Source organism: Alosa sapidissima, chromosome 6 (genome assembly GCF_018492685.1).
Source record: "Alosa sapidissima isolate fAloSap1 chromosome 6, fAloSap1.pri, whole genome shotgun sequence".
Classification (NCBI taxonomy): Eukaryota; Metazoa; Chordata; class Actinopteri; order Clupeiformes; family Clupeidae; genus Alosa; species Alosa sapidissima.
Window position 1 is genome coordinate 35,248,734 of NC_055962.1, and position 27,456 is coordinate 35,276,189.

The 27,456-nt window shown below is 42.1% G+C and overlaps 1 protein-coding gene across 5 annotated transcripts; it reads right to left on the minus strand.

Annotated features, from left to right (window-relative positions):
* Positions 1 to 2,745: 2,745 nt before the first annotated feature.
* On the minus strand, positions 2,746 to 27,372 carry LOC121711596 (sorting nexin-14-like). 5 transcript variants are annotated; one of them, XM_042095335.1, is made up of 30 exons: positions 27,128 to 27,372; positions 26,555 to 26,704; positions 26,311 to 26,431; positions 26,145 to 26,221; positions 25,962 to 26,040; positions 25,829 to 25,872; positions 25,656 to 25,743; positions 25,327 to 25,411; positions 25,063 to 25,222; positions 24,780 to 24,855; positions 24,611 to 24,655; positions 24,422 to 24,502; positions 23,923 to 24,037; positions 22,197 to 22,352; positions 20,600 to 20,724; positions 19,895 to 19,953; positions 19,399 to 19,425; positions 17,950 to 18,082; positions 15,865 to 16,051; positions 13,369 to 13,452; positions 13,164 to 13,264; positions 12,929 to 13,040; positions 12,371 to 12,411; positions 10,394 to 10,513; positions 8,714 to 8,837; positions 7,609 to 7,773; positions 6,239 to 6,334; positions 4,095 to 4,186; positions 3,670 to 3,724; positions 2,746 to 2,960 (listed from the first exon to the last, which is right to left on the minus strand). In XM_042095335.1, the coding sequence occupies exons 2-30, from the start codon at positions 26,689 to 26,691 to the stop codon at positions 2,920 to 2,922; spliced, it is 2,826 nt and encodes a 941-aa protein (XP_041951269.1). In that variant the 5' UTR covers positions 26,692 to 26,704; positions 27,128 to 27,372; the 3' UTR covers positions 2,746 to 2,919. The 5 variants fall into 5 exon arrangements, with proteins under 5 accessions (XP_041951269.1, XP_041951271.1, XP_041951270.1 ...); XM_042095337.1 differs by having other exon boundaries at positions 2,746 to 2,958; positions 3,667 to 3,724; XM_042095336.1 differs by lacking the exon at positions 27,128 to 27,372 and adding an exon at positions 26,958 to 27,082.
* Between the last annotated feature and the right edge of the window lie 84 nt (positions 27,373 to 27,456).

The window sequence follows — 27,456 nt, forward strand, 5'->3', positions numbered from 1 at the left end:
TGGTTTTGTTTGATATTGAACAATTGCAAATTTACACCACGTTTCATAGTCTCTTTACATACCCATCCAGTGAACCGCAGGCGGAAACCTTGTGAGAAATAAGCTGTAAATAAGAGCAGACTTTGTTCTTGTAGGGTGCGCCAGTAACTGATGTTCCCCCTTTAACCTCCAGGACAAAGCAGGCTTTATGCACTCCTGTTTGCCCATCTGGGCACCCACATAAACAATTGCCAGCTTAGGGACCATTGCTTCTATTCCAACCATGCACTTGTGGAAAATATGCTACAGTATGCTAAAATCTATTAGGAACAAGGAAATTGGTGAGAAAAAAAGTAATATGAGAGAAAATAGGAGTAGCCTATGAATGCTTTTTATATTTCAATGCAGGGCGAAAGTTCACATGAACAGATGTCACAGAGACCTCAGTATAGAAAGTGCAAGAAAGTTTTTTGAGTGCAGTTTTTTTTTTACTTCTGCTTTAACCACATTAGCTCTCCTGAGCTCTGAAATGCAGCGGTTTGAAACAGTCAGTCATACAAGTCTTAAAAAACTTTGTATGTAGAGACATACTGCGGGGGAAATAAGTATTGAACTTGTCAACATTATTTTCAGTAAGTATACTTCCAGTGAGGCTATTCGCATGACATTAATATGAACTCAGGTAATCCACACATATCAAAAATTCAAACATTGAAGTCCATAAGAGTTATGTATAATAAAGTGGAATGATACAGAAAACAAATATTGAACACCATGAAAAAGCAGTACACCAAGGCAAGGAACGAGCTGGAATCTATAAGTAGTTCGAGAGAAATTATCCCTCCTATCTGTGCAAATTCATATAGCTGGGTTAGTACATACTAATGGGCTATAAAAGGGTTTATTGTTACCAAGGTGTTACACAAGAAACATTTCATTTCATTGATGGGTAAAAAAGCAAAGAGCTCTCCCAAGACCTTCGCAATCTTATTGTTGAAAAATCAATGGAACTGATTACAGATGCATTTCAAAACTTCAGAATCTTCCAGTAAGCAGCATTGGGGCCATTGTATGCAAGTGGAGGGAACATTGCATCATCAACCGGCCATGCAAAGGATCTCCTCATCTCATGGTACTGGCAGACTTCATACAGTTGAAGGAATGATGAATGGAGTCATTTTTTCCCAAGAGAATATTGCCATCCACCAGGATGATGAGGATGAGACGTGGCTAGACCTTCCAGCAGGACAATCATTCAAAGCATACAGCAAAGGAAACTCAATTGGTTTCAGAGAAAGGAAATCAAAGCCCTGACTTAAATTCAATTGAACAGTTCTGGACCCCTGGAATCTTCAAGATTTAAAGACTACCTGTTTAAAATAATGGGCCAAAATCACACCTGAATACTGCGACTGATTAGAAATAAAGGCCTTTCACAAAGTATTTAAAAAATGTCAGTAGGCACGTTCAATACTTTTTACCTGTGTCATTCCACTTTATTCCACATAACTCTACTTATGGACTTTAATGTTTGGATTTAAAAAAAAAAAAAAAATGGGTGGATTACCTGAGTTAATACTAATGTCTGGTGAAAATATCATGCAAATAGCCTCACTGGAATATACTTACTGAAAAAAATGTTGACGCGTCCCCCCGCTGTATGTGAGGATCCAACTTCTGCAACCTACATTAATAATGATTAAGATGTTTCACTCTGGATGAGGTATATGTCTAAGTAAGTATATGTAATCTTTTGATCCCGTGAGGGAAATTTGGTCTCTGCATTTATCCCAATCCGTGAATTACTCAGTAAACACACAGTGAGGTGAAGCACACACTAATTCCGGTGCAGTGAGCTGCCTGCAACAACAGCAGCACTCGGGGAGCAGTGAGGGGTTAGGTGCCTTGCTCAAGGGCACTTCAGCCGTGCCTACTGGTCGGGGTTCGAACCGGCAACACTCCGGTTACAAGTCCGAAGTGCTAACCAGTAGGCCACGGCTGCCCCACAATAAGGTAACGATTAATAAACATCCAGAAATACATCTCTAGCACTACTGCGAAGTGGGGAAGCTGATGTGTCGGTTTCTGTCCAAACGCACTAGTGCGGAACACTTCCAGTGTACCTGGATTTAGAACTTCCAATGCGTGTAGAGTGCATTTAGATGCCTTCACATTTTAATTATTTAAAATCACAGTATCTGCATTAGAATCTTAATATTTTACAATCTCATAATCACGAGTAATTTCTTATTAGAAAAATGTTTTACAGAAGCTAGTTCAGTCATCTCTCTCTTGGAAACATGGCATTTTCATGTCAGCCTGTCCTGTATGTATGGCTTCTTTGGCAAGATGGCCTATTCAACGCTACTACTGGTCAAAACTAGACTTGCTATTGGGAAGCACCCTGTGCTTTATTTTGAAATCCATTCAAGTGACATATCAAACTAACTGCATTTCAACTCACTGATTTGGGGTGATTGCTCTGTCGTAATTATGTCTGGCCGTTGTCAGCTTTAGCGTCTGTGTAAATTAGAAAAAGCTCTTTGCTATGATGTCAGTGCAGCTTAGGACTGGTTTGTTTAATGATCCACTCACTCTTTTTAAAAGTGAAAACTACAGCTTTTCCTGCTAACATTAACAAATATCAATAATGATTTTGGTTTTTTACCTTTTCCTAAGTACTAACTGCCTTTTGAGTCTAACAGACTCAAGTACCACTGTGGAATCAGTGGCTGCCTATGCAATCACGTGGACAGCACACTACAGTTTAATAAATATATTCTCTTTATTTTGTATCGATTTATATATTTATATTTCAACATTATTGTTTGTACAATGGAATGCTTTCAAGCTTGCGTGGTCCTTTTGAGCGTGTTCGGTTCTCCGGTTCTCCTCTGTTCCCCAGAGGACAGGACAATGGCCTGGGTTCCAGAAGAGGCCTTAGACCTTTGGACTAGTGCTGGGGTTCTCCTTTTGTGTCTGTGGATGAGACATTGCTTGTGTGAATGTGCAAATGGTGAATGAAACAGTTCACGCCAAATAAGGTCAGCAAAATATACCCTCCAGTGTGCAATGTATACTACTCTTTGACTTTTCAATAGTTATACTGCACACCATCAGCACCTGGAGCAAGAAGAGCTGTGCACAGGGATTTTGACCTTTGGTGAATGAAACACTCTGGACTCAAAGGGCTCCACGGGAAAACAACAAGGAAATGACATCTGCAATGATTTTCCTTCCCGCCTACATGCTGAACACATGTTTACCATGAGTTAAATAACATCTGCTGCTTCTGCCTAGGAGCGATATCTGCAGTAACATGTTTGTGCAAGAAAAGGTAGGTCATAGCACAGTCATGGTAGCAGTGGCCCTGCCTGTGACAATATCTTGAGGTGTATTTCAATTGCTTCCAGAAATCCAGAAAACCAGACTTTCCAACCTGCAACTAGCATAACAAGAAAGATGGCCTTTTATATATGTTCTCATAGAATCTGCCACAATGGCCTCTGATTGCCTGCCTCGTAAAACCACCCACTGTTTGCCAGTGGCTTACAGACAGATACCCTGCCCTCCGCCCCTCAGACGGTGGAGGCATACAAGGTTAACGGCTCTGCAGAGCCTCCACAGCCACGATAGCCCTGCTGCTTTGTCTTGATGAATGATGTTTGTTTGGGTAAAGGGATTTACCTTTCCTCAGTTCTGGGAACAGTTCCTGCACGGCAATATCCAGCAGCGCGTAGGTCATCTGGAAACGGCACACACAATGCAGATGGGACAAAGAAACATGAGGACATGACTCATTTCCGGGAGCTCGAGGAAAAAATGAACAAATGTGGTTTCCCCGTGCCTACATGCCACGCACTTCCTGGAAGGCTTTTCTGCCAGCACAAACATTTCTGATGGACCGTGATTGGGTGTTGCGGACCCGGTTGGGTGTTATTACCTAGTGAATGAGCATGTTAAAATGCAGAAAGATTTATGCGTATGTTTAAGTTGAATAAACTGTTGCACAGTTGGGCATAAACAGGATATGCCGTTGCTGGCACGCCACCAGAAATAAATGTCCTGGCTGAAACAGCCTTCCGTGACATATAGTCCACTCCCAATGCTCTAACCTGCTTGTTAAGAAGGGGCTGCTGCATCATTTCGAACAGGAGACAGATGCCATCATACCGGGCTTCCTCGCCGATACACTTGACCACCACATCTAAAATCACATAGAGCTGAGTTGTCAAGATGAGAACAACTATCACAACTTTATTTTGAATTGCCACACAGCTTGGGGCAATCCACGTCAAAACAATGATGGCAGTTTGGTCTGTCGTTAAGGAAAAGACTGTGTAGTAAGGCCCATTTTAAGGACAGAAATGAGTGTGTCACTTAACATACAGCCAGGGATTGTTGTCTACAATGATCTCCATGGAGTCATGGCCATTTTAGGACATCGGAATGAATTTTATTGTTTTCTACAATCCACAGACTGAGTCATAGTTGATCTTCCCTCCTCCACCTCCCTCCTCTCCACCTCCCTCTGTTCCTTCCTCTACTTCCCTCTGTTCCCTCCTCCACCTCGTCCACCTCCCTTTCTTCCCTCCTCTCCACCTCCCTCTCTTCCCTCCTCCACCTCCCTCTGTTCCTTCCTCTACTTCCCTCTGTTCCCTCCTCCACCTCCCTTTCTTCCCTCCTCATGCTACCACCTTCTCCTCCTCCTACACTTTGATTAGTACGTATAATGTAGGCCCTCCTATCCGGTAGTACTAGTACTGACAGATGAAGTGGTAATTTCTTGTTAAGGGCACTGTATTGCACTGCAGCTTAAATTATCTACTGCTCTAAGTCGCTTTGGATAAAAGTGTCTGCCAAATGAATAAATGCATGTATGTTCATGTAAGAAGTTGACATCAGATAGACACACTGACCCTATTATTTTGTAAGGCAAATGCAATGAGTATACCGGCTGATATTATTATTCATTTGAAACTATGATCAACACCAAACCAAGCATTGCCAGTTTTTTACAGACCTAACTCCCTGGCTTGTATGTGTCTGTATTTAACTGGAACTGGAGAGATTTCGTATTTGCATGATGGAGAATTATTTATTCGTAGTGGTCAGAAAAGTTAATATTTTACCCACCTGTCACTAAAGGGAAATCAATACCTTCAGGAAAGAGCATGAAGCATCCTGTTAGTCTGGCCAGAATGTATTTCCCTGGACTGGCCAGAGGGCACTACAATACCCCTCACCTTTTGCCCCTTGTGTCTAATCTTTGAAGAGATAGCCACAGACACATCCTCGATGAGAAAACAAACATTTATGCAGATTCTTGTTGGTTACATTAAAAATAGATGTTCGAGTGCTTTGAGCAGGATCATCAACATCAACATTGCGCCCACTACAAGACAAGGTTCAAACAACAGAACACAGTATACACAACATCAGTTCTTCCTGCACTCTGCTATCAAAACTTGCAGCGTTTGGTCTTGCAAGTTGCATCCAACTCCCCTGAGAGTGCACATCTATTCTCTGCAGCTTATCAGGGTGGAGGATGTCTGCAACCAATATCAGCGATGTTTCCTCAGCTATTTCCCAACGATAAGTGTTATTTATAACCTGGAAGCAAGCTCGAAACTACCCTGCCCACAAAATTTGAGTTTATATGCCTGGTCAAGGTGTGTTCGGGCCAATCAAATCGTCCGGGCGGGCTTCATTCGAGGATGGACAGATGAACAACAGTGATGTAGTCATCCACGTTGCCTGAGCGCCCTTGAGTTGCAAGGAGAAGCCGCTGGAGAAGCTAGATGTTTAGATTGTATTTCAACTGTAGGCCTACCATCCATAAAGATGCAACATGAATGTCATAAGCTGCAGTTCTTTTTAATTACTGTAATATCCTACATACCTCTGTATTGTATGTAGGATAATTATTATGTGTGTTTTTTTTTTCTGGTAGTGAAATAACTAGGTTGTATTTTCGAAAACAATATGGAATGCCAAGAATGTACAAAATGTTGCAAAAGCACAACTAACTCGATTCCACCTATGAACTGTTGTTGTCCGATCCTGTTGTCAAAATGGAAACATTCAATATGCTAAACCAGCAGAGTCAGTTTGAGATCAGTATCAGGTCAACTACAACTGTGTGTGTGGTTGTGATAACCACACCATAGTGTTAGACTTGCTGTGAGTGAGTGTGTGTGTGTGTGTGTGTGTGTGAGAGTGGAGTGTGAGATCTTTTAAATCACATGTTAGCACTGACCTGGGATGTAATTCATCATTTCCTCAAAGGCCTGTTTGGCTCTCTTCTGTTTGTCCTCGGTGGAGCGGACTTCATTATTCTCACAGAACACGGCATCTGTTCAGACGACAGAATGTTGTCGTTAGTTGCTGAAGCAGGCCACCACCTAGTTCTCCAAGGTAATCATCAACACCAGACACTAACCCTATAATATAACCCAAATCACAGAGGGTTTGGCCGTATTTACGCGTTCGTGTGTGACTCAGTGCGTCAACATGTTTTTGAGCATTATGTTAGTGGCAGCTGAGAATGTCAAGTGAGTAAACTGCCTAAATAATACTCAGCAAAATGATTTTTCAGCAAAAAAAGGCTACTGTTTATTATAACCCCGTTTATGAAATACAGACTTTAAACTAAGGTGTGTCCGAGAGCTCAGTTCTACTTAATTTTCTTGATGGTATTGTGGTCATGTGCTCTAGATGCACAACGTGCCTCGTGACCAACAGTGTGTCTGTGAGACTGTTATCACAGAGGAACCTAGCTATGGGTGATAGTGCTTAGCACATCTCTTTATAAAATAATTTAAATTTAAATTTTTATTTTAAAAATAAATGGTGCAACTCAGCTCGAGCTGTTGGAGCCAACAGCCAGAGCAGCTTGACAGCTACAGTGCTTCACTCTGGGGGCATGATTTTGAAGTTCTGAGGAATGTGTTTTATTTACTGGATATCCTCTACAGTCTACATGTGGTCAGACAACAATTACTGTTATTATGAACAGGACACACACGCATGCTGGACACATAACATTCTCATTGTTGGCAAAACTACCGGACAAAGCTTACACAAAATAGCAAGGTCAGTGCAACCTTCTTTCGTTGAGCAGCAGATAGATTTCATACAATTTACAACCAAGTTTTATCAAGTGGAATTCTTATTTCACAACACTGCAGCCCTGAAAAGAGCACATGGCTATTTTGAGCCATAAAGAGTTCCTCCGACTGCATGTGGTCAGTACGTCACAGTGTTCTAAGAGGGAATCAACATGACATAGCATAGTTTCCATAGCAGCACGTAGCCAGATGCAAACACAAAAGCAAAACAACCTCGATGATCAACAGCCTTTACAGGCAACTCTGTTTTCAATGTTAATCGCAATCATTGTGTTATCTAGTTTCCTGAATAGGCTTCATTTCCAAAGCAACCTTGGGACAAACTCAAACACACACAGACACACACACACAGGGCAATGACTGTTTTCACACACAATTGCAAGAAATACACTTATATACACACGCACGCACGCACACACACACACACACACACACACACACACACACACACACACACACACAAACACACACACACAAACACACACACACACACACACACCTCTTAGCATTGTGATGAGAGACACCAGACGGTGCTCCTGCAGGATCTGGTCCAGCTTAAACTGCAGGTAGTGGTCCATGTAGGCCTCCAGGGTCCTTTTGAGCAGGATGCGTCCGCCACACAGCACGTGGTGCAGCCAGTCCGGCATACGGAAAACCACTCGACCTGCGAGAGAGGCATCCACGAAAACAGTGTGCATATGGAAAACCACTCGAGAGACCCTTGGCCTCACCTGTGTTGATTTCAGATGGCTTCCGTTTTAACATTCCATATGTTATCTTAATGCAGAGGAAGTAGATTGGGAACCAAATAGAACGTTCAAGCATTGTTTTTGTTTTTATTGTTGAAAGGGTGTATATCTTGAACCTCAGGCTGGAGAAGCCAAGTGAGATTCCTCGAAAAGGTCTTCCAAGTGGGATGGCACTTACAGTGTTTTATTCATTTAGCAGACACTTTTATCCAAAATGACTTATGGGAGGCAACATCGGGCAAGTAACTGAAGCGTTCCGTTTTAGTAGCGTCTGCAGCAACAATTACCTTCTACTATGATCAATGGAACTGGCTACACCAGACGTTGTAGTGGTGCGTACGTTCCAGAAAACATAAACAGACTGGTCTTCTAAAACTATTTGAACTATTGTATTGCTTCAGTTACACGCTCGGTGGATCCTTCCTGCTACATATGCAGTACATCAATAGTTAGAAGACAAACACTTTGTCTGTCCACAGCAGCCTGCGTTACAAGTGATGGTGTCCCTAACCAGGGCACTGCAGCCAGTAGTACACAACAAATAAGACACCTTCAAAACCCTGATTAAAGTACTGTTACAAATCAACATGTCATTGGGTTTTTTTTTTTTTTTAAAGTATATATTTTTGGCCTTTTTATGCCTTTTAATGACAGGACAGTGAAGAATGACAGGAAGCGAGTGGGAGAGTCGGGGTGGGATCCGGAAAGGAGCACAGGGCGTGGAATCGAACCCGGGTCGCCGGCGTAGGGTGCAGGTGCCCCAGCCAGTCGCGCCACGGCCGGGGCCCAACATGACATTGTTAATGGGCCACAGGAAGGACAAGGAGAGGACAAGGCTCATAGGGTGGTCCTTACCCATAAACATCATGTAGTCGTACACTCCTTCCAAGGACATGACTTCCATGAAGTAGTTCTGGTTGTGCTTCTTTTCAACAGTGTCTGAGAGGTTTGCGTTGTTTTTGAACAGATCAGTAATTAGCTAAAAGAAACAAAACACATTGTTTGTTTATATAGTGGCAGTGCATCAAGGGTACTGTATATGGTTTACACTTCAGCCTGCAAAACATCCATTTCTCATTTTCATTAAGAGATTTTAATGGGAGGAGGTTCTGTTAAAGGAGATCTCTGTTTCTCAAAGTCACTGTGTACTGTCGGTACGAAAAAAAAGGAAAACAATCGGTTCTACTTAGGCTGAGTTGCTGCAGCCAACAGCTAGGCAGGCAGCTACAGTACTACACTCTGGGGCATGTTCATAAGCCCCCATGTTTATGCCCCCAGAGTGTAGCACTGTAGCTCAATAGTACTCGGTGACACAGAGTAACAGAGATCTATGTGAAAAAGCGCTGGAATTCTCCTTTAAAGTGGTGCTCTAATATGCTCATAGTTCATCCTATCTCACCCTGCAGTCCTTGTCTGAAGTGTGCAGCCTCAATACAGTAAGAATCCAGCAAAGATTATTCAGAGTGATGAAAGATAGGTCTCTGAGGGGTGTGGTTCAAAATGTTTCAGAAAAAGGAAACAACTCTATTTGACCTGACCTGAGGACTGGTTTATGAGGTAGTTCACTAAAGATAACACTTTTGTATGTATTCATATCATGTTTACCAGTGCATAACAAATCTCATTGAGATATTCATCACATTACGCACATCCTCAATTATCCTTTTCAACCACACCTATGATTGTGAAATCAATTGAAGAAAGAAAAAGAAGAAAGAAAGTCTTTCTTTTGTTTGTTTGTTTTTATATCTGTTGTTTTGTATGTTTACCTCTTGTTTGTTATATGTTGTGTGTGGACTCTCTGATGTTTTCTGCATCAGCTAATGGGGATCCAAATAAAATCCTAAATATTATGTATACTGTAGCATCTGAAACACCCACAGTAAACCCTGACGTCTACATTGTTGTGGACTTTAAACTGACGCCGGGTGGTTAGAGTGGCAGTAGAAGTGTGAAGTAAGACAGTTTCCTGACAATCTGAAACCCTGAGAACTTTGACATCTGAGGCGGGAGGATAGCTACATTGTCGGTAAGACCTATAAACCTATAAAACTATTAATAATCATCTGTGCCAAGCACACATCAATTGTCTACACAATCTGCACAGCTGCCGTTTTCATCCTTCATCCTACTTATTAACTTGGCCGATGCTTTTATTCCAACTAACTCATTATGTTAATTATTACAAAGGTAGTTTGGGGCTAAGTGCCTTGCTCAAGGCCACAATGGTGGACACAGATGGGAATTTAAACCACCCCAACTTTTCCAGATACCTCATGCTAGCCCAGCTCCTTAGCGCTACGCTACCGCCCCGTTCATCTCTAAAGAAATAAAAGGTTTCGGTCCTGCACTTAGCCCACCGCCATGATGACTAATCGTTCCAGACCACATGGGGGAAAAATACCCTCGACTCGGATCAGCACTGATGGTGGTGGGGGTCTGTGGAATCCCAGGCTGACGGCAGACCTCAAGTCTGAGCGTGAACAAGAGAATGTGGGTGGTGCGTATGAGACAGACGACGTGTCGTGCAGTCACCTTCTTGTCGTTCTCTGAGGTGGGGCTCAGAATGGTGAGCTCGGGCTTGCTGGGTTTGGGTTTGGGTGACTCGCACGAGTTGAAGAAGGACTGGATGAAGGGCTCCAAGTTCTGGCCTTTCTGTCGTGGTGAAGGCAGGGAGTAAGGACAGCACAGGGGATAAACAAACAGGTTATTACTAGTGCTGTAGCACTCAAAAGGTTATGACTTTTTGGAGGTCTTGTCCAAGAATATTTGGACTCTTGTCCAAGAACGGTTACAGCGCACAGCTAAGGATGGTAAACACAAATGGATTTCCTCCACTCAGGGCTGTATTTTGGGCTCTAGCGCATGGCGTAAAGCTCGTTATTCACCCGCGCAAAGCTTAATTCGGTATTTTGCACTTTTATTTTTTAAACATTGCGACCAGGGGTGTGGCAATTAACAACCTAGTTGTCTAAAAATCGCTATCATACACATGGGCGGATTATGAACTTTTGGGCCCCTGGGCCCAGATGTATTAAGGGGCCCCCCACTAATTGTCGTATATGTGGGAGGGGGGGTTTGGGGGTCCTCCCCCAGAATTTTTTTAAAAGTTGTTTGATGTGATTTCCTGTATTCTGGTGCATTTTGGGGTTTGCCAATACTAAATTCAATCAGATTCATAGCCTACATCCGGATTTATTTATATTGAGGCAATGATTCCATGCAAAGGCTTGGGCTTCAGGGCCCCCTGACCCCTTGGGCCCCTGGGCCTGGGCCCGGTAGGCCCGTGCAGTAATCCATCCCTGATCATACACCACCTAAACCTGGTCAGAAGTCAATGGCGAGTTGTTCATATGCTATTTTAAGAGCGCATGTCAACAGTCATATTGGCAGGTGCACGCACCATATCATTCATGAACGCACACCAGCGCACGTCCATGCAAAGCATTACAAATTGCACGATTACAATGGGGAACATAATTAGAATAAAGATATTACGAAATACTGTAATCTCATGATGAGTAGTTATTCACCATCATTTGCAAATTGGTAATGATGGTTAAAAGTGATTAGGGGAGAGGCGAGAGACATGTATGGAGCACAGCTGAAGACGCACTGTCACGAGATATAAGCAACTCCTCTGCAGGATAAATGTTGTTTTATTCAGTCATTTGTGCAATATTAGGGTAAGTGTTGCTTTTTCCAGCCTATGTTTTCGGTGGTACACTATGTTTTTGGTGGTAACCCATTGTAAGTCAATACTGAAAGTAACTGCATATAACTGTCTTCGTTGACTGACACCTTGGTGAAGTTAGTTTCACTTTGCCAATGAGTTCAAATAATAGACAAGTGCAAACACGTGAAGGCTATGCTAGGTTTTAGTAATGCATGGTTTAAGAATGACTACGATCTCGCAAGCAGCCTCCTTCAAATGCGCCATTGAATGCCAAAATACCGATGCATTTATTTGACATATCGCACTTTGCGCCGTTAAAGGGAATGCCAGATGTCATTCTCATTGGTTTAAAATGATGTTACGCCCCAAACACACCCATATGACTGATTAAAAAACCTAGGAACACCTTGTTGCGCCATGCGCTCCACTTTTGATAACGAAACCCCTCCCAATGTGAACTGGACATCCTACTAAATTTGAATAGACTTTTGACGAGTGACAATGCACTTTAGAATGTCATGATAGGGCCCTCAATGGAAAAGCACCACTCAAAATGGCCTTATACAAACCAACAACTCTTTAAACACTCCTACAGGTCTAAATAAACTTCGCTGACTGCCACGGTGTAAGTGATAGTATGTATTGATCTTCTCAAATAGCTCAGTGTTGACAAGGAGCGAAAATCATAGTGTGGCTCCGACTGTACGTGCTTATCTGCATAGACTCAACAAAGCTGACAAGCAAAACTGCACCGATGATGTCTGCACCCTGCTTAAGGCCGCCCACTGAGTTTGTAAAAGTGAGTTTAAAGTCCTCAGTTCAGTTAAGCAACTTACCTCTTTAATTAGCTTTCCTGGAACAGACTTGAAGATCTTCCCTGAAATAAATAAATATTTATTTCCTATGATGAACATTTACATATTTTTTTTTTTTTTTTGGTATACAAAACAGTTTTGCTTCTAGTGCAGTATATTGTAAATCCTTTACTATTAGATATCAGTAAGTCTTCAGAGCTGAAAAAGTTGTTCTATGGCCACAATGTTCAGCAGTTGTTTCAGCAGAATGACAAAAAAAACAGAATGACTGAAATAGGAGACCAACATCATATTACATTAAAGCTGACGTAATACATGTGTCAATTGAATGTTCTTCTCATTGCTCAAAAGTGTTTTTCAATGTACCGCTGTTGAAAGGTGCTTGTACTTCTGGCTCTAGGTTAATGAAGTCTTACTTTAGAATGATTAAAAACATTTCTAACTAAACTAGACCTCCCAAATGCAATTGTACAGTGTTCTTTGTCAATAATGGCTGTACACAAAAACAAAGACACAGTGGTGACACTTTTAAACAAGCCAATAAATGAAGAGCGTCTTGTCTAAGGTTCTGATTCATACCAAGGTTGACATCTGGGAGCATTTTGTCCAGAAACTGTGACTCCATGCTGTGTGGTGACAGGAAGTCTGCCAGCAGCTGACTGTTGCTCAGGTCTGGATGCTGAAGGAGTTTCTGTGATGGTATAAAACAGAAACGTGAGGGCAAATGTTTCAGTATCTCAATCCATCCATTATTGGGTAGACATATATTTTTTGTTTCCTGGTTACTACTTATGCTTTAACAGGGACTATGCACCTGAAGATACTCTTCAAATTCTACCCTCTTAGAGGTGAGGAATTCAACATTCTTTGGTCCTATAATCCTTTTAGAGGGGAGCTGAGCATCTGGAAAGGATCCTGGAAAAAGAAAATCAAGGTCAGAAATTCCAGTTTTTAACCTCCATTGTACCAAAGATGGACACCGTATAGAAAAGATAAACTTGATTCAATAAATAACGTACCATGGAACTCTGTGAGTTTGGACTCAAGGCTATAGAATTCAAGATATCTTCTGTAGACTACCCAGGTTTCCTTCTCATGTCCCACTAAAATCAGGGAAAAACAGTCACTGATATTTTTCCTCAATGCTCGTGAAATTTAAGCAAGCACCAACAAAAACATTCACTTTTAAGTCATCTGAGAGTTAACAATGAGACATACATGTGCATCTAAACAAATTTGAATATCGTCGAAAAGTTTTTCCCATAATTTATTCCAAAAAGTCAATCTTTCATGTATTCTAGATTCATTACACATACAGTGAAATATTTCAAGCCTTTTCCTGTTTTAATCTTGATAAATAGGGCTTACAACTCATGGAAATAAAAAATCCAATAGCTCAAAATTTCAAATATACACCAACAGAACAGCCGTCACTGGGGTTATCAAGCAGACACCTTCCATCATAGGCGTTTCATTGAATTAGGCCCAAGACACCTTCAGAAAGCTCAACAGTGGTATCTGGTGTCCCAGACCCAACAAATACCAAATGATTTGGTCCTCTTCATTGCTGTGACCGTTTATGATCCGATCAGCAACATGTACAAAAAAAAACCTTGATGGAGGCACCAACAATTACCAGCAAATTCCTTGGTCATTCCTCTTTGTTGCTGTGGCCATTTATGATCCGATCAGCAACATAACCCTACACACCGCAAGCCCTTGTTGCAGGCCCCTATAAATACCAACCATTACCTACAAGTTCTTTAGTCATTCCTCTTTGTTGCTGTGGCCGTTTATGATCCAATCAGCAACATGTCAACATACCATACAATATCATAACTTCTTCAGTCATTCCTCTTCTTACCTGTGGCTGTTTATGATCCTTTTGTAGCCGTCGTTTACAACAACAACACATTACATGTATATAGCGCTTCTCTCAACACTCAAAGTGCTTCACATGGAAAATGGGAACCTCACTAACCACCACCAATGTGTAGCAGCCACCTGGGTGATGCACGGCAGCCATGATGCGCCAGAACGCTCACCACACACCAGCTTCAGGGGGAGAGCGAGGGAGTGAATTAGCCAATTACAGTGGGGGATGATTAGGGGGCCAGACTGAATGAGCCAGGTTGGGAATTTAGCCAGGACACCGGGGAACCCCCTACTCTTTACGATAAGTGCCATGGGATCTTTAATGACCCGGTTTAACGTCTCATCCGAAGGATGGCATCTCCTTCAGTACAATGTCCCCGTCACTGCACTGGGGCATTGCGATTGATCTTTTTGGTCAGAGGGAAGAGTGCCACCTACTGGCCACCCACCAACACCACTTCCAGCAGCAACCTAGTTTTCCAAGGAGGTCTCCCATCCAAGTACTAACCAGGCCCACACCTAGCTTCAGTAATTCAGTTAAGACAAGGTATCCGTTGGTCTGGCTGCTTTATGATGAGCAACATACCCAAACAACATGCAAGCCTTCGATAAGGGGACCAACAACTACAATTACTACAACTACAAAACAACAAAGTCAATTCAGGCTACAACATGACCCCAATTAGTCTGTGAGCACCTCAGCCATTGGCTAGCTTTTTCAGCAGCCTCCAATAACTGTTACAACTCCTTTCAGTGACTGTTCTCGAAAACCAAAGTCTAGCAGAAGGGTTGTGGTTGACTTTGCTCCAAAGCCTCTAGCGTCTATCTCCACTGGTCTTGTGAGGGCTTGGCAGCCTCGCTCTCTCACCTCTGCTACCAGTTCTGCATACTTTGATGTCTTTTTTCAAAGGCTTCCTCAATCACGTCTTCAAAAGGGAATAGTCAGCTCGATAAAGTAAACAATGTGCTCACTCTCCGAATACAACACCACATCTGAACTCAAAGCAGTCACAACAATATAATGTGCCCCATTTTCTTGCATTTCTTTTATTAACAAAATTCTGCAGCCCCTGTCATTTACGGGCATAGAATTAATCTCAACTCTTGTCAACTCTTGTACTCAAGCAAATCTGCCAGTAATTTTAAAACCTGATTATGTCTCCAGCTACGGCAACCTTGCGTCAGGCTAGTTTTTTGTTTTAGATGTACCTATACCAAAGATCCTTGATTACTAGCTTTCTTATTACTAGCTCCGCTTGAACCCTCTCTGCCTATTGAGAGAAAGTGGAATAGAACATTATGTCCAATATTCCAATATATGGTTTACTGCGTCAACAGTCATTTTCGTCATTGATTAAGGTAGACTGAATGTCTCCTGGTTTTGCCACAGTCACTGTATGATTATCTATTCTTTACTGTTGGGTACTTAAACCCTGGACGATTCTGTGTCAAGTCAGAGATGCATATTCTGGAGTACGCTGTGCTACGGGTGTGCCTCTCTCCTGTATACAGCAATTAAAACCTTGCATCTTGATTTGTACTTCTTTGTGACTGGATCTCATCTGGTATACAATATTTTTACCAACACTATGCATCCTGTCCCACACTGATGAGAAGACCACTCTCCATTGAACACTTACCTTCCTTTCGGTCGTTGCGTTCCACGTCGATGCAGAAAACTGGGATCTTCTCCCTCTTGACATCATCGTCAAAGAGGTCAACAAAGGGAATGGAGATGGCCCAGGCCGAGAGGTTGCGTTGGATTCCCGGCGTACTCACCACCTCGGCTGGGGAGTCATCCTCCACAACCACTGTGGCCTCCTCCACCTGAGACGAACGCATACGAAATGTCAAAAGGGAATATGCTGAAATGAGTTCAAATGTGAGTTCAAATACAGGAGACTGAGTGTGTGAGAGAGTGAGAATAGTGGGCGAACACAGTGTTTCTCATATATCTCCCTATGACCCCAAATGTTTCTCATATATCTCCCTATGACCCCAAATGTTTCTCATATATCTCCCTATGACCCCAAAGTCTGACATGACCGGACCTCAAAGGCTGGTCTAACAGACATACTCTTACTGTTCAAACTGGTGTCAAAGAGTTCAAGGTCACCTTATTAGCTCACTGAACTTCCAGAGGATACATGTCTACTGCTGAAGTAATGCCAATGGGTGGGTCAGACCCTACACATTCTGGCGAACTACAGGACATTGGGTTAGTTGAGCTGCTCTCTGGAGGCCTACCAAGAATCTGAAATCGAATTAATGAATGAAAAACTGACAAACACACACCACAGTATTGTATGCTAGGTAACAAAACGTACTGGGATTAAAAAGGTGTGAGATGGTAAGTTTTGAAGACAGTCAAGGGAACACCCACATCCAATGTTGAGTAATCTTGAAATACACAATTCATCCTATGTTGCAACTGTTACACAAAGAAAAGAAAGTTTGCAAGTTGGTTTTGAAGGCTCCATTGAGTTGAACTATTTTGGTTAGCATTTTGTTAGTTTGAGTACATTTATTGGAAGAGCTTGAGAGACTGAGCAGAATTTTTCCTCATTGAGAGAATTCACAGGTAAGCTTCTTTGTGAGATTCATGGGCACCTTTTTATGCCATGTGTTGTTTTTATATAAACTGACACTACTGTTGTCCTGCTCATATTACCTGCTGTTTTTCAGATGTTGTGGGGCACTTGAAAGCATGGATCTGCCAAATACTGTCACCATCACCATCTCCACTCCCATCTTTGCCAACCCATTCCATGGCAAATTTACCACAACGCCTTCCAACCACTGGCGTAACTATAGGGAGTGCAGAGGTTACAATCGCACCCAGGCCCGGGGGAACTAAGGGCCCGTGCCGAGCGGGCATGTTTTAAGTAGACCCGAATAAGTGACAAAACCTATTGTTTTGTGACATAGCTAAACACTTATCTCTCTTTCTTATCCCTCTGCATAGAACGTCAATATTGAAGTGATTAGGTCACAAAAGGAAAGAAGTTGATATATATCCTAAATATCTATGGAAAGCAGGTAGAAAGTACTGAAACAAATCTACGACACGCGCGCATTTTTGATGCTAATCACTAAAGAAAGACTTATGGTTATGGATATAATAAACATCCTGAAAACAAAAGGAGTTGCACAGTGCAGGCTGTCAGAGGGCACAGCAAAGAAATTACAAGAGTTATCAGCTTGGGCCTGGCCCCAAACAGTCACCTGCCCACCGAGAACTCTCCTGACTCTCCCGATAACCACTCCACTATTGATCAAGGCACTGAGGAGCAGGATAGCAGTGGAGGATTCTCCTGTTACTGTATCAGCAAGTGAAAAGGACCTCAGCATGCTACTGACGTGACTAGCTAGGCTCACAGGTTGGTGGAGAATGCTTCATCGTTGCCAGAGTTGAGCACAGATCATGCATGCGTGTTTTAGGCATAGTGTAGGTCCTACTCTCTTGACTGAAAATTCCAATTGAATAATATGAACTTGTTCACTAACTGCAATTTCATTTAGGAAAACCTCTGTTGGGCTGAAAACGTGGGAATAAAGCCAGGTAAAAAAACAGTGTGGGGTCAGTGGTAGCGTAGTGGTTAAAGAGCTTTGCTAGTATGCAGTAGCCACTTCACTAGCACGGCGGTCATAATACTAAGGCATAAAACTAAGGGAGGAGCATGTATTGAAGACCACAGTGTTTAATAATGACAGTTGGATCGCACCTGGTCATCCATGCCTTCGACCATGGCATAGTTGGGAGGCATGGCTCCCTCTAAGGTAGTGCTTCTGAAGACTCCTTTGATTTTGCTGCCGATGCGGCCGATTCCAAAGGATTCCCCACGTTTGGAGGTGTTCCTGTACACAAACACAAGCAGACAGACAAGACACACATGGGAGAAAAAACAGTTATCTTGATTCATTTGACAATTCAATTTTTTGTGGTCCCGGTTGTTTTTCATTTTTTTTATTTTGTGCACTGAATAAGAGAAGAGGCCTCTCTAGGAGTTTTAACTCCTAAACAACAGCGCCCACTAAAGGAGGGAATGAGTATGCACTCCTGGCTGGCTGAGAAAAAAACATGACGGCCAACACGGCAATGGAAAGGGTGAATCACTCCCGTCCTACAAACACAGATAAACAGACACACCCAAAACACACACACACACACACACACACACACACACACAGCTGTAAAGAGGAGAGGAGATATGTACAACCAGAACGGACATTTTTACATTTGCAAACACAGGACTATGGTCCGTGGTTTGTGCCGAGCAAACGCACACAGGCACACACACACACACACACACACACACACACACACCAATGTGCAGGTTGGCACCTTGTATGGCAGCCTACACCATCGGTGTGTGAGTGTGTGTGAATGGGTGAATGTGACATTGTAAAGCGCTTTGAGTGCTCGGAGGAGTGGAAAAGCAGTCCATTTACACACACACAGACATAAACACACGCAGCCAAACCACAAGACTTACTTCAGCGGGGGTACTGAGAGAGGACAGGAAACCCGAGGGGATCGTTCGAGGGCGGGGTGGGGGGGGTTTAGGGGGAGGGACTTGCAGGAGACAGCAGCAGGCAAGCATTGGGTGACCTGCACCCCCTCGTGACGGGCTTTTGTAGGCCTGGCTCTAAGGCTATGTATGGCATGCGGACGTTGTGGACTTATTGGGGGGGGGGGGTGCAAAAGGGGCAAATCCAGCCGTAAGGCAGCAGAGGATTATGGGAATTGGCACTGACTGACCTCTGCTGACCAAGTTTGTCTTTCAAGTGCATACTATATGCATATATCCCCACTAATATAACTGGGGACTTCATCCATGCATGCAAACGATCCTTCATCAGATGAAAAGCATACAGTTAAATGGCACTCTTCTAAAAATGGAGTCAATGCTTGAAAATCTATTAGCAAGATTAAGTGGTTAACTCAGTTCAAAATGGAAAGGTGGCTTCAGGGCAGAGGGTAACACACAGACTGAATCTACACGAAGCTTAAACACCTTGAGTCTCGGTTTCGTAAGCCTATTCGTGAAACATTCTCTCTCTCTCTTTTTTTTTGTCTCTATGGCATTCGAGCATCCTCTACGTGCGTGAGCATGCAGTGGGAGATCAGCAGCTGCACCGTCAGCAGACGTCAGCGCCATGCTTGAACTTACCTGAAGTCATCGAAATTCATGCTATTCCTGAAATCACAGGCACATCAAGGAGTTACAGTCTTTTCCACAGACAATCCTAGCTGTATTTGGGGTCTGTTTCTTGGATTTAGTGACATTGTCATGGGGGAGAACTCAGGTGTCTGCTAGACACTTTTACACGGCACAGAGCTTCTTCACAGGGGAGACGGGACAGGCGCGAGGGGAGGAGGCAGAATGTGCAAACAGTGATATGGAACAGAAAGAAGAAGAAAAAAACTGAATTTTGACAACACAGGAAGATGGATTGGGGTTAAAGCTGACAGAGCACTCATGAGAGTATGTGTCTGTATGCAAGCTGGAACTGTGTTTATGTACTCTTGACATGTCTCTGGCATGGGGCGAGCATGAAGGATTTAGTGAGGGAGAGAAGCATGTTGATACGGAGGACTGTAGATACAAGAGAGAGAAAGAGAGAGAGAGGGATAGAGTTTCACATAGAAGTGTGGAGAACACACACCTGCTCAGCCTGGTGCTTCTGGTAGGAGACTCAGCCCCACACAGCAAATGTCTGAAGTACTGTAGAGACAGAGAGGGAGGCACTCAATATGAAATCATAATCACAGAGAGCACAGTTTACGTCTGCTTGTTCTCAAGATGACTAAAGTCTTTTCTCTCATATGTCACAGCCTGGAGATAGATGAGCTTGTTATGGTTACTTTGCCGTTTGTTTTATTCTCAATTTCACATGAAAAAGTTAAGGAGGTCTACAAGCTGATTCATGGTTGACTACACTGTGCAATGACGTACTTGGCATGTAGTGGCATCTACAAAGTTGTAAGCTTAAATGTAAACTTTCCTTAATATTCATGGGAACCATTACATGTTTGCCAGTCACACTAGCATTATAAAACTCTGTCCTGAAAAATACTCAATTTCTACAGGAGGCTCTAGTTCCAGGAAATGATTAAAAAAAGTCACACGAAATCGCATGTCTTACATAAAGAAAGGAATTTCAGATGCTTAATCCCAACTGAACTCTGAACATCAATATCTCATTTACAAACACGACCAGATTGAACCCCATTTTTAAAGAGACACTTGATCCAATATCTGTGTCTTCTTCATTATGATTGATTACATTCCGTACTATGTGCTGTTTTTATCGTGTAGCATCTTCCCATTCTTCTGAAAGCATATGTGAACTGTTTTTTTGAATTCTCACCACATCACTGTGACAGAACATGGGGGTGAAAACGTTCTCCAGGAGGGACAGGACGTGCTCGTACGCCTCAAACAGACAAGGCATGGTCTGCAGTTTCACCACCCCTTGGCATGGACCCATTGCAACTGTAGAGGGAGAGAGGGACAGTATAGACAAACAGAATAGACAAAACAGAATAGACAGAAAGAAGAGAGAGATAGACAGAGAAAGAGACAGAGAGATGTTAGATAAGGTCAATAGACACTAATAGACAGTCTTAAAGTATGAACTTTAACTTGACTACTGAAGCTGGGTATTTTCTACTAGATAATTACATCTGCATCTTACTCAAAAGGTATAGGATCAAAATGTATGCTCTACTGTTAACACTAGAACTGCCAAGAATTTGAAAACTAGTAGAACTACCAAGATGGTCATTTTGACTGTTGGAATTCAAAGTAAAGATTTCACCAGAAGAACTATTTTTTTTTTTAAAGAATGTCATTTTTTTTAATGTAGCGGTCAAAATGTCCCGTCACAATCTAATGTTCCTTATCACTTAAACTGTGGACTAGTTCAAAGCCCAGTCCAGACCACGACCCAAGTCTACCAAAAACATGCCGTGCAAGTGGCAAAGAGAATAGGGCCATGTGTTGATGAAGTGGCATCTACCAAACTCATACTGAGGATTTGGACGGCCAATTTGTGATTTACCACTTCACCAGGTGCTTACTGTCCATAGAGCAGGGGTTTCCAAACTTTTCAGGCCGCAACCCCTAAAATAACGGTGACAGTGACTTGCGACCCCCACTATCCCCGGAGGTGGTAGAAATATACAAACGTTGCGTGCAACAGCGCACGTGCACTAATAGGCCTATCGAAGCACAAGCATATTACTACAAAAGAGCATAACACCCTAACAACCATAATTTTATCTATAATTTAACAACCATAATATCATTTATTCAATTCTATTTTTATCTTTTGTTACAATTGTGGCTAAAATATGCTATTTCTAATAGTCTTTTCAAATATATATATATATATTTCTGAAAATTCTCTCGCAACTACCCCTCGAGAGAGCTTTAGCACATCGTTCAAGCACATGCCTGAAATTGTGTGGGAAAATGTTCAGCTTGCTGACTGCTCAACCAATGAAAACATAGGAAGTTTGTGAGGCTATCAACAAGCACGTCTTGTGTGCTAATGTTGCTCTCAGTGGCCTGACTTCTGCAGGAAGTTAAAAATGAAGAGATGATCGTTACACAATGAATGCGATACTGTTCCTCCATTTACAGCTTGTTTGGCCTTTCATAGGCGAACTGCAGAAATATTTCCTCCTTAAGTGAATTAGACATTCCAACATTCCAAATGTTGTCCAATTCCCAACAGGGCCTCTTCAGAACGTTTACGTTGTAAATCCATATAACAGGTTCATATAACAGGTTTTTGCCATCCAATCACAACATTCTCTTTCATTCATATACTCAAGCCAATTTGTTTTAAGCACTTTAGTTTCACTGTCCTACAATTTCAGATGCATCACATGTAAAATTCAGGCGTTTCAAAATAAAGTCATTGGCAATCTCATCAATGCAGCAGCAGCCACTTTACTTACTGTTGCGGATTTCCTCGACAATGAAAGGGTCAAAGCGGATCTTGTCAATGCTCTCATCCAGACAGTACGTTTCGTAGATGTTTTTCACCTCTCCATGCAAGCGTTCCATCTCTGCGTTGTTCAGGTCAGGACACAGGATTTTATCGTTGAACTCCTCTGGAATGTGAAAGATGTCAGAACTGATAAAAAAGCTACTTAAGACGACGTTTGCAAAGAAACTTGCTACCAGGACTGAATGAGATGTGTGCGCAATAATCAGGAGCAATGGCGAGTCGGCGTCTGCGCCTTAAGTTTGTGATGTTTTGCCTGGTGTGTGAACTCTAAAGGTTGAGTACAGTAGAAAAAAAAAAAAGCAGAGGCTATAAAAAACCTGAACGCCCCGTGACGCATTTCATAATGGAGACATTGATAAAGGGCTAAGCCCGAAACATTTGTTTCCCAGTTTTTTGTCTGTAGACTTGTTGAAAATACCTCGGCTCTCAATACAAATTTGTATTAGAATCAAGCCCTTGAGTGCGCCTCTGCTTTTTTTTTTCTACTGCGCAATAATCATCCATGTGTAAGCTTTATGGGAAATCCACATGTAAGCTTTATGGGAAAAGGGTCAAAGTCATTAAGCAAAAACATACAGATTGTATTCCGACAACCTGAGTTTATGTAAGTAGTGGTGATGGATAAAGGATCATGCTATTATGATGGGCAGACTGAGCTGACACAAGCAACAGAGCTCAGCAACTGAGTGCAGGTGTCCCACCCATTTTCACTGACATTTCAAAACCTTCCCATGACTTGCTCAAAGACCATGAATGACATTTCCATGACCTTGCCACAGGTTGGGGACAATTATGAAATGTAACTTAAAAGAGATTGGATAAAATGTGTTTTCTCAGTTTTTCCCCCCACCATTCTACATCTATGAAGAAAGCAACATGTATGCCATCTCATACCTACGTCCCTAGTACGACTGAATTAAATGTCATGACTTTTCCAAAACTTTAACTGAAATACATGATTTGTTCAGGCCTGGAAAATGGAATTTTACAATTCCATGACTATTCCCGGTTTTCCATGACCGTGGCAATCCTGTGAGTGGTGTAAAATGCCGTTTAAAAGTGTTTGGTGTTGTAAAGTTAGATCATGCTTGTGGCCTTGGAAAGGGGCCTACCAACAAGAAAAAAAGATGTGCCAGTGTGATCAGGGGAGACTTGTTAAACAAGCTCTAAAATGATGACAGATAATGCTCAACTTCTGGCAGAAACAAGAAAATCCAACAAAAGCTGCTTCTTTTGACTACTCTTATTGTAAATCAAGTCAAGCATCTTCCTATTGCAGTGCTGCATAACCTGACTAAACAGTGAAACTAACTAGGATCTCTGTCTGTTAAAGCACACGAGACTTCTCCCCATGATGATTTAAAATAACACCACATACTGAGACAGAACAGCCTCAAAACAACAAAATCATGTGTAGCTTTAAATCATCATTGACAAATGGATTCCAGGTCATGTCGAATCATTTAAAATGGTATCGAAAACATGCACTCATATGCTAAAAACTGATATCTAGTTCCTCTTTGGATGGCACACCATTTGTTTCCTGAAGTGTAACACTCCACTCCAGCTGATATGATATTATGAAATATGACAGACCAAACCGCAGTGGCTCTGAGCGCGAACCACAAGAGATCCTAATTTTTAAGACTGCACAAGCGTGGCAGCTGACTCACCGACGGCAAGGCAGAACTGGAGCACATGCACAGCACCCTCTGCCTTTAGGAAGCACATGAAGCGGAACAGCAGGTCCTGCTGCTCACGGATCTGCTTCAGCTCCAGCTTCAACACCTATACACAGGAAGACAGGCCCCAGAGTCAGAGGATCAGTCAAAGGTCAGGGGTCACTTTGCAGTCAGTCACATTGGGTAGAAGAACCAACCATATACCTGTGAATGTTTAACACAAACGGTTAAAATCTTAACAAAAGACTACCATAGAGAGCTTTGTGATTTGCAAAATATATAGTCAACATTATATAAACTCCAAACAGGGGAAACTTCAAAGTAATTTTTCCTGTTACGTATCACATGTGAACACCACATCACATGTAAACATGTGAAGTCATAGCTACTGCATGTAGAAACTGCTACTGCATATAAGTGCTAGGGTCAGCTTAAACGCAAAACAACAATGTCTGAGAAATGGGCAGCAAAATGAAATGAAAGCCTTTACTGATGGTTTCTTGTCACGGGGATCAGCATACTTCTGGAGGAACGGCACCAAGGGAGATGGAGGTTCTAATGCCTCTTCAGGCTGTGAGTATCAGAAGACAAACTTAGTGTCAATCGCAATTGTAGGAGTGAAAAATGCTTTTGATGCCTACAGCTAGCTAAATTAATATAATGTTTATTTTTTACTTACGGGAGTATCATCAATAAAGATGAGCACCATGTGATTCAGAGTATCCTGCATGGAAGACATTGTGAAAGGGCCATCAAAACCAAGAATCGCTCCATGTCATAACACAGTTACAAATGTCACTTTGAACACAAAGCTGACACAAACAGGGAGTCTAGTTCAAATCACTCACAGGGTCGGCCATGAAATCCATTGTTGGGAGGACAACTGATCCGGTCATTACTTCCCGAAGTAGGTATGCAAGAGATCTGTTCCAACAGAAAAAGAGATGAAGATGCTTGTGAATTCTGCAGGTTTCTGAACATTTATAATAACTATAACCTTTATTCTAACAGACTCATGTACAAGCTTGTGGTGAGAAAGTATACATCAATATGGAAATATATATTCCACAGAGGCACATAGACTAGTCTAAGATGTCCTGGGTGTTTCCTGAGCACTGTGTAGAACAGTACCTGCACTCTGGTGCCTTTGGTGGGATGACGTAAGGGAACAGCATCTCTGTGAGTTTGCGGAGATAAAGCAGCTCCTCCTTGCGGCTGCGTAATGCTATGTGCAAATCTGGGCCATACTCATCCAAGGCTGCCTGCTGCAAGTGCTCAGGACTTCGGGATACTGTTACACACACACACACACAGTTAGCAAATTAGGCAAAACTAACATTTTCTGCAACAGTTCCAACCGGAAAATCGATAAACAATGTTTGATGTAAATAATACCTTTATTCCAGGCTTTTGCCACAATTTCAACATGCTTCATGGCTGCTTTCAGCATTTTGTCTGTGAGAAGTGAGGGGAAGTCCACCTACATTGAACCAGTGATTAAACATTATATAAATCAGCAAATAATTACCATGAGGGCATATAATTGCACAGGTTCTTGTATTAGAAGCGATAAAGCATAAGGAAGCTATACTGACAGTGTCCATGATCCTAACATATCTCACAAAATTGAAAAATAGAATGCGGATATTTAACAGCCAATACTAAAGTTATGACTTCTTCGTAATACAAGTTAGTGCATCAAATGACAGCTTGTACAATTTTACCTTTTGCGCTCGTCTCACAATCACAGCACCAAAAAACCGAAGCATCATCCTTAACTCATCGACACAGGCCTCATCATCTGTAATATCCCTGAGACAAAGAAACAACACATTGCACAGCCAACTGGGAAGTCTCCACTGCCCAACCCCAAATCCCAATTTAATACGCCTATTACCTGTACCAGGGATACACAAAGTTCTCCAAAATCAACTCCAAAACCTGGAATATATAAGAAGTGATTACATTTAGTATTGTTTTTTTTTATGGATAATATCCATGCATGGACTACCAAAAAGTTTGTTAGCTACCTCTGATATGGAGGTATCCACTTTCGAGTGCACCTTCAAGTCCAACCATGGTTGATAGTTTTCCAGGAGAAGAGTTGGCCTTCAAGACAAAAGACAACGTTTTATTGTTCATCTATGTATGACCACACACTGCAAAAGTACCCAAATTAAAAGAACTACATATGCATGGTGGTCTAAGTATACCTGTGGCGATTACACTTCCTTTTTCCACAAACGGCACAGCTATGACCAGATGGAAATAATTCCTGCTGTTCATTTTGCTGGAAAAGCATCATTCACAATAATCACACATTAAGACTGCCCACAAATTGTATAGCTGTATGTTGATGCTGTCAAAATGCATGCTTACTTTGCTCTTTGGTTTTAAATGGAAGAGAATGCTTGGCAGGAGGTATTCCGGACTGATAGAACAATAGAATGTGATCACCCCAGCCAGAAATGACCAGAATACCATAAGGATATGCAAATACCTTTATAGAGAAATTACAGAGCAATGGTTATGTAGCATGACACCAATACTGTAAAACTCCTCAATAATGTGCGAAACAACTATTAAATCCTTACTGAGATAACATTACCTATTCAGGCCTTACCTATTCAAAATGATGGTTGACAGGAACATAAACATAAGAAGGAAACATATGACTGGGTATTGGCGGACCACCTCCCTCCAAATCTCAATCCTCAACCATTGTCGTACGTTTTGTATATATTCTTTCACTCCAGCCATCTCGGTCTGTTGCCTGAGGAGCACAAAGTGTATTAAATTAAAATGCATTTCAACAATTCTGTTAACGCTACTCACTTTGAGTGGGTACGTTGGTATGAGTTGTTATACAAGTCAAGCCATTTCATCATAAATGCTTAAGTATCTGTCTAAAATAATCCATCTAATCAAAGTCAGACAGCTGATAAATATGAGGAAGCGCCACAAATCCTTGTTTGTAATATAAGGAAGCTAGTTAGCTATCAAGCTACTAACGATAAGCCACTTAACTCCTGTGCTTCTCTTGAAGTTGAGGGCTTGGTCAAACAAGTGTTACTGGGTCGGGTGCTGCCATTTCATCATAATGCACACATATAGACACTCACATATGCTGTTGAAAACAAACGAAGCATTATGTTTAGGCACCCTGTTCACTAGCTCGCTGGTAGTTCCTACTTACCTCTAGAAAAGTTGCGCCGATACCACAACCTTCTAAGCAAAGATGATGGGATTTTAGAAACACGTCATCAAAGAATTTGATGTAACGTTAAAGAAACTTCCAACAGTGTTGACATTGCAAGACCCTGTCTAAACGACCGATGAATACATAAGTGAGAACAGGTGAGGCTTTTGCAATTTTTACTGTTTAACAGTGCCAGACTTCTGTTGACTCTCTTTTCCTCTGACAGACCAGCGAGCGAATGGTTTGTTTACGACACCAACATTCCTAACAGGGATAGGCTGAAAAAGTGGACTGAATAGTGTCACATGACAAGCGTATTGTCACTT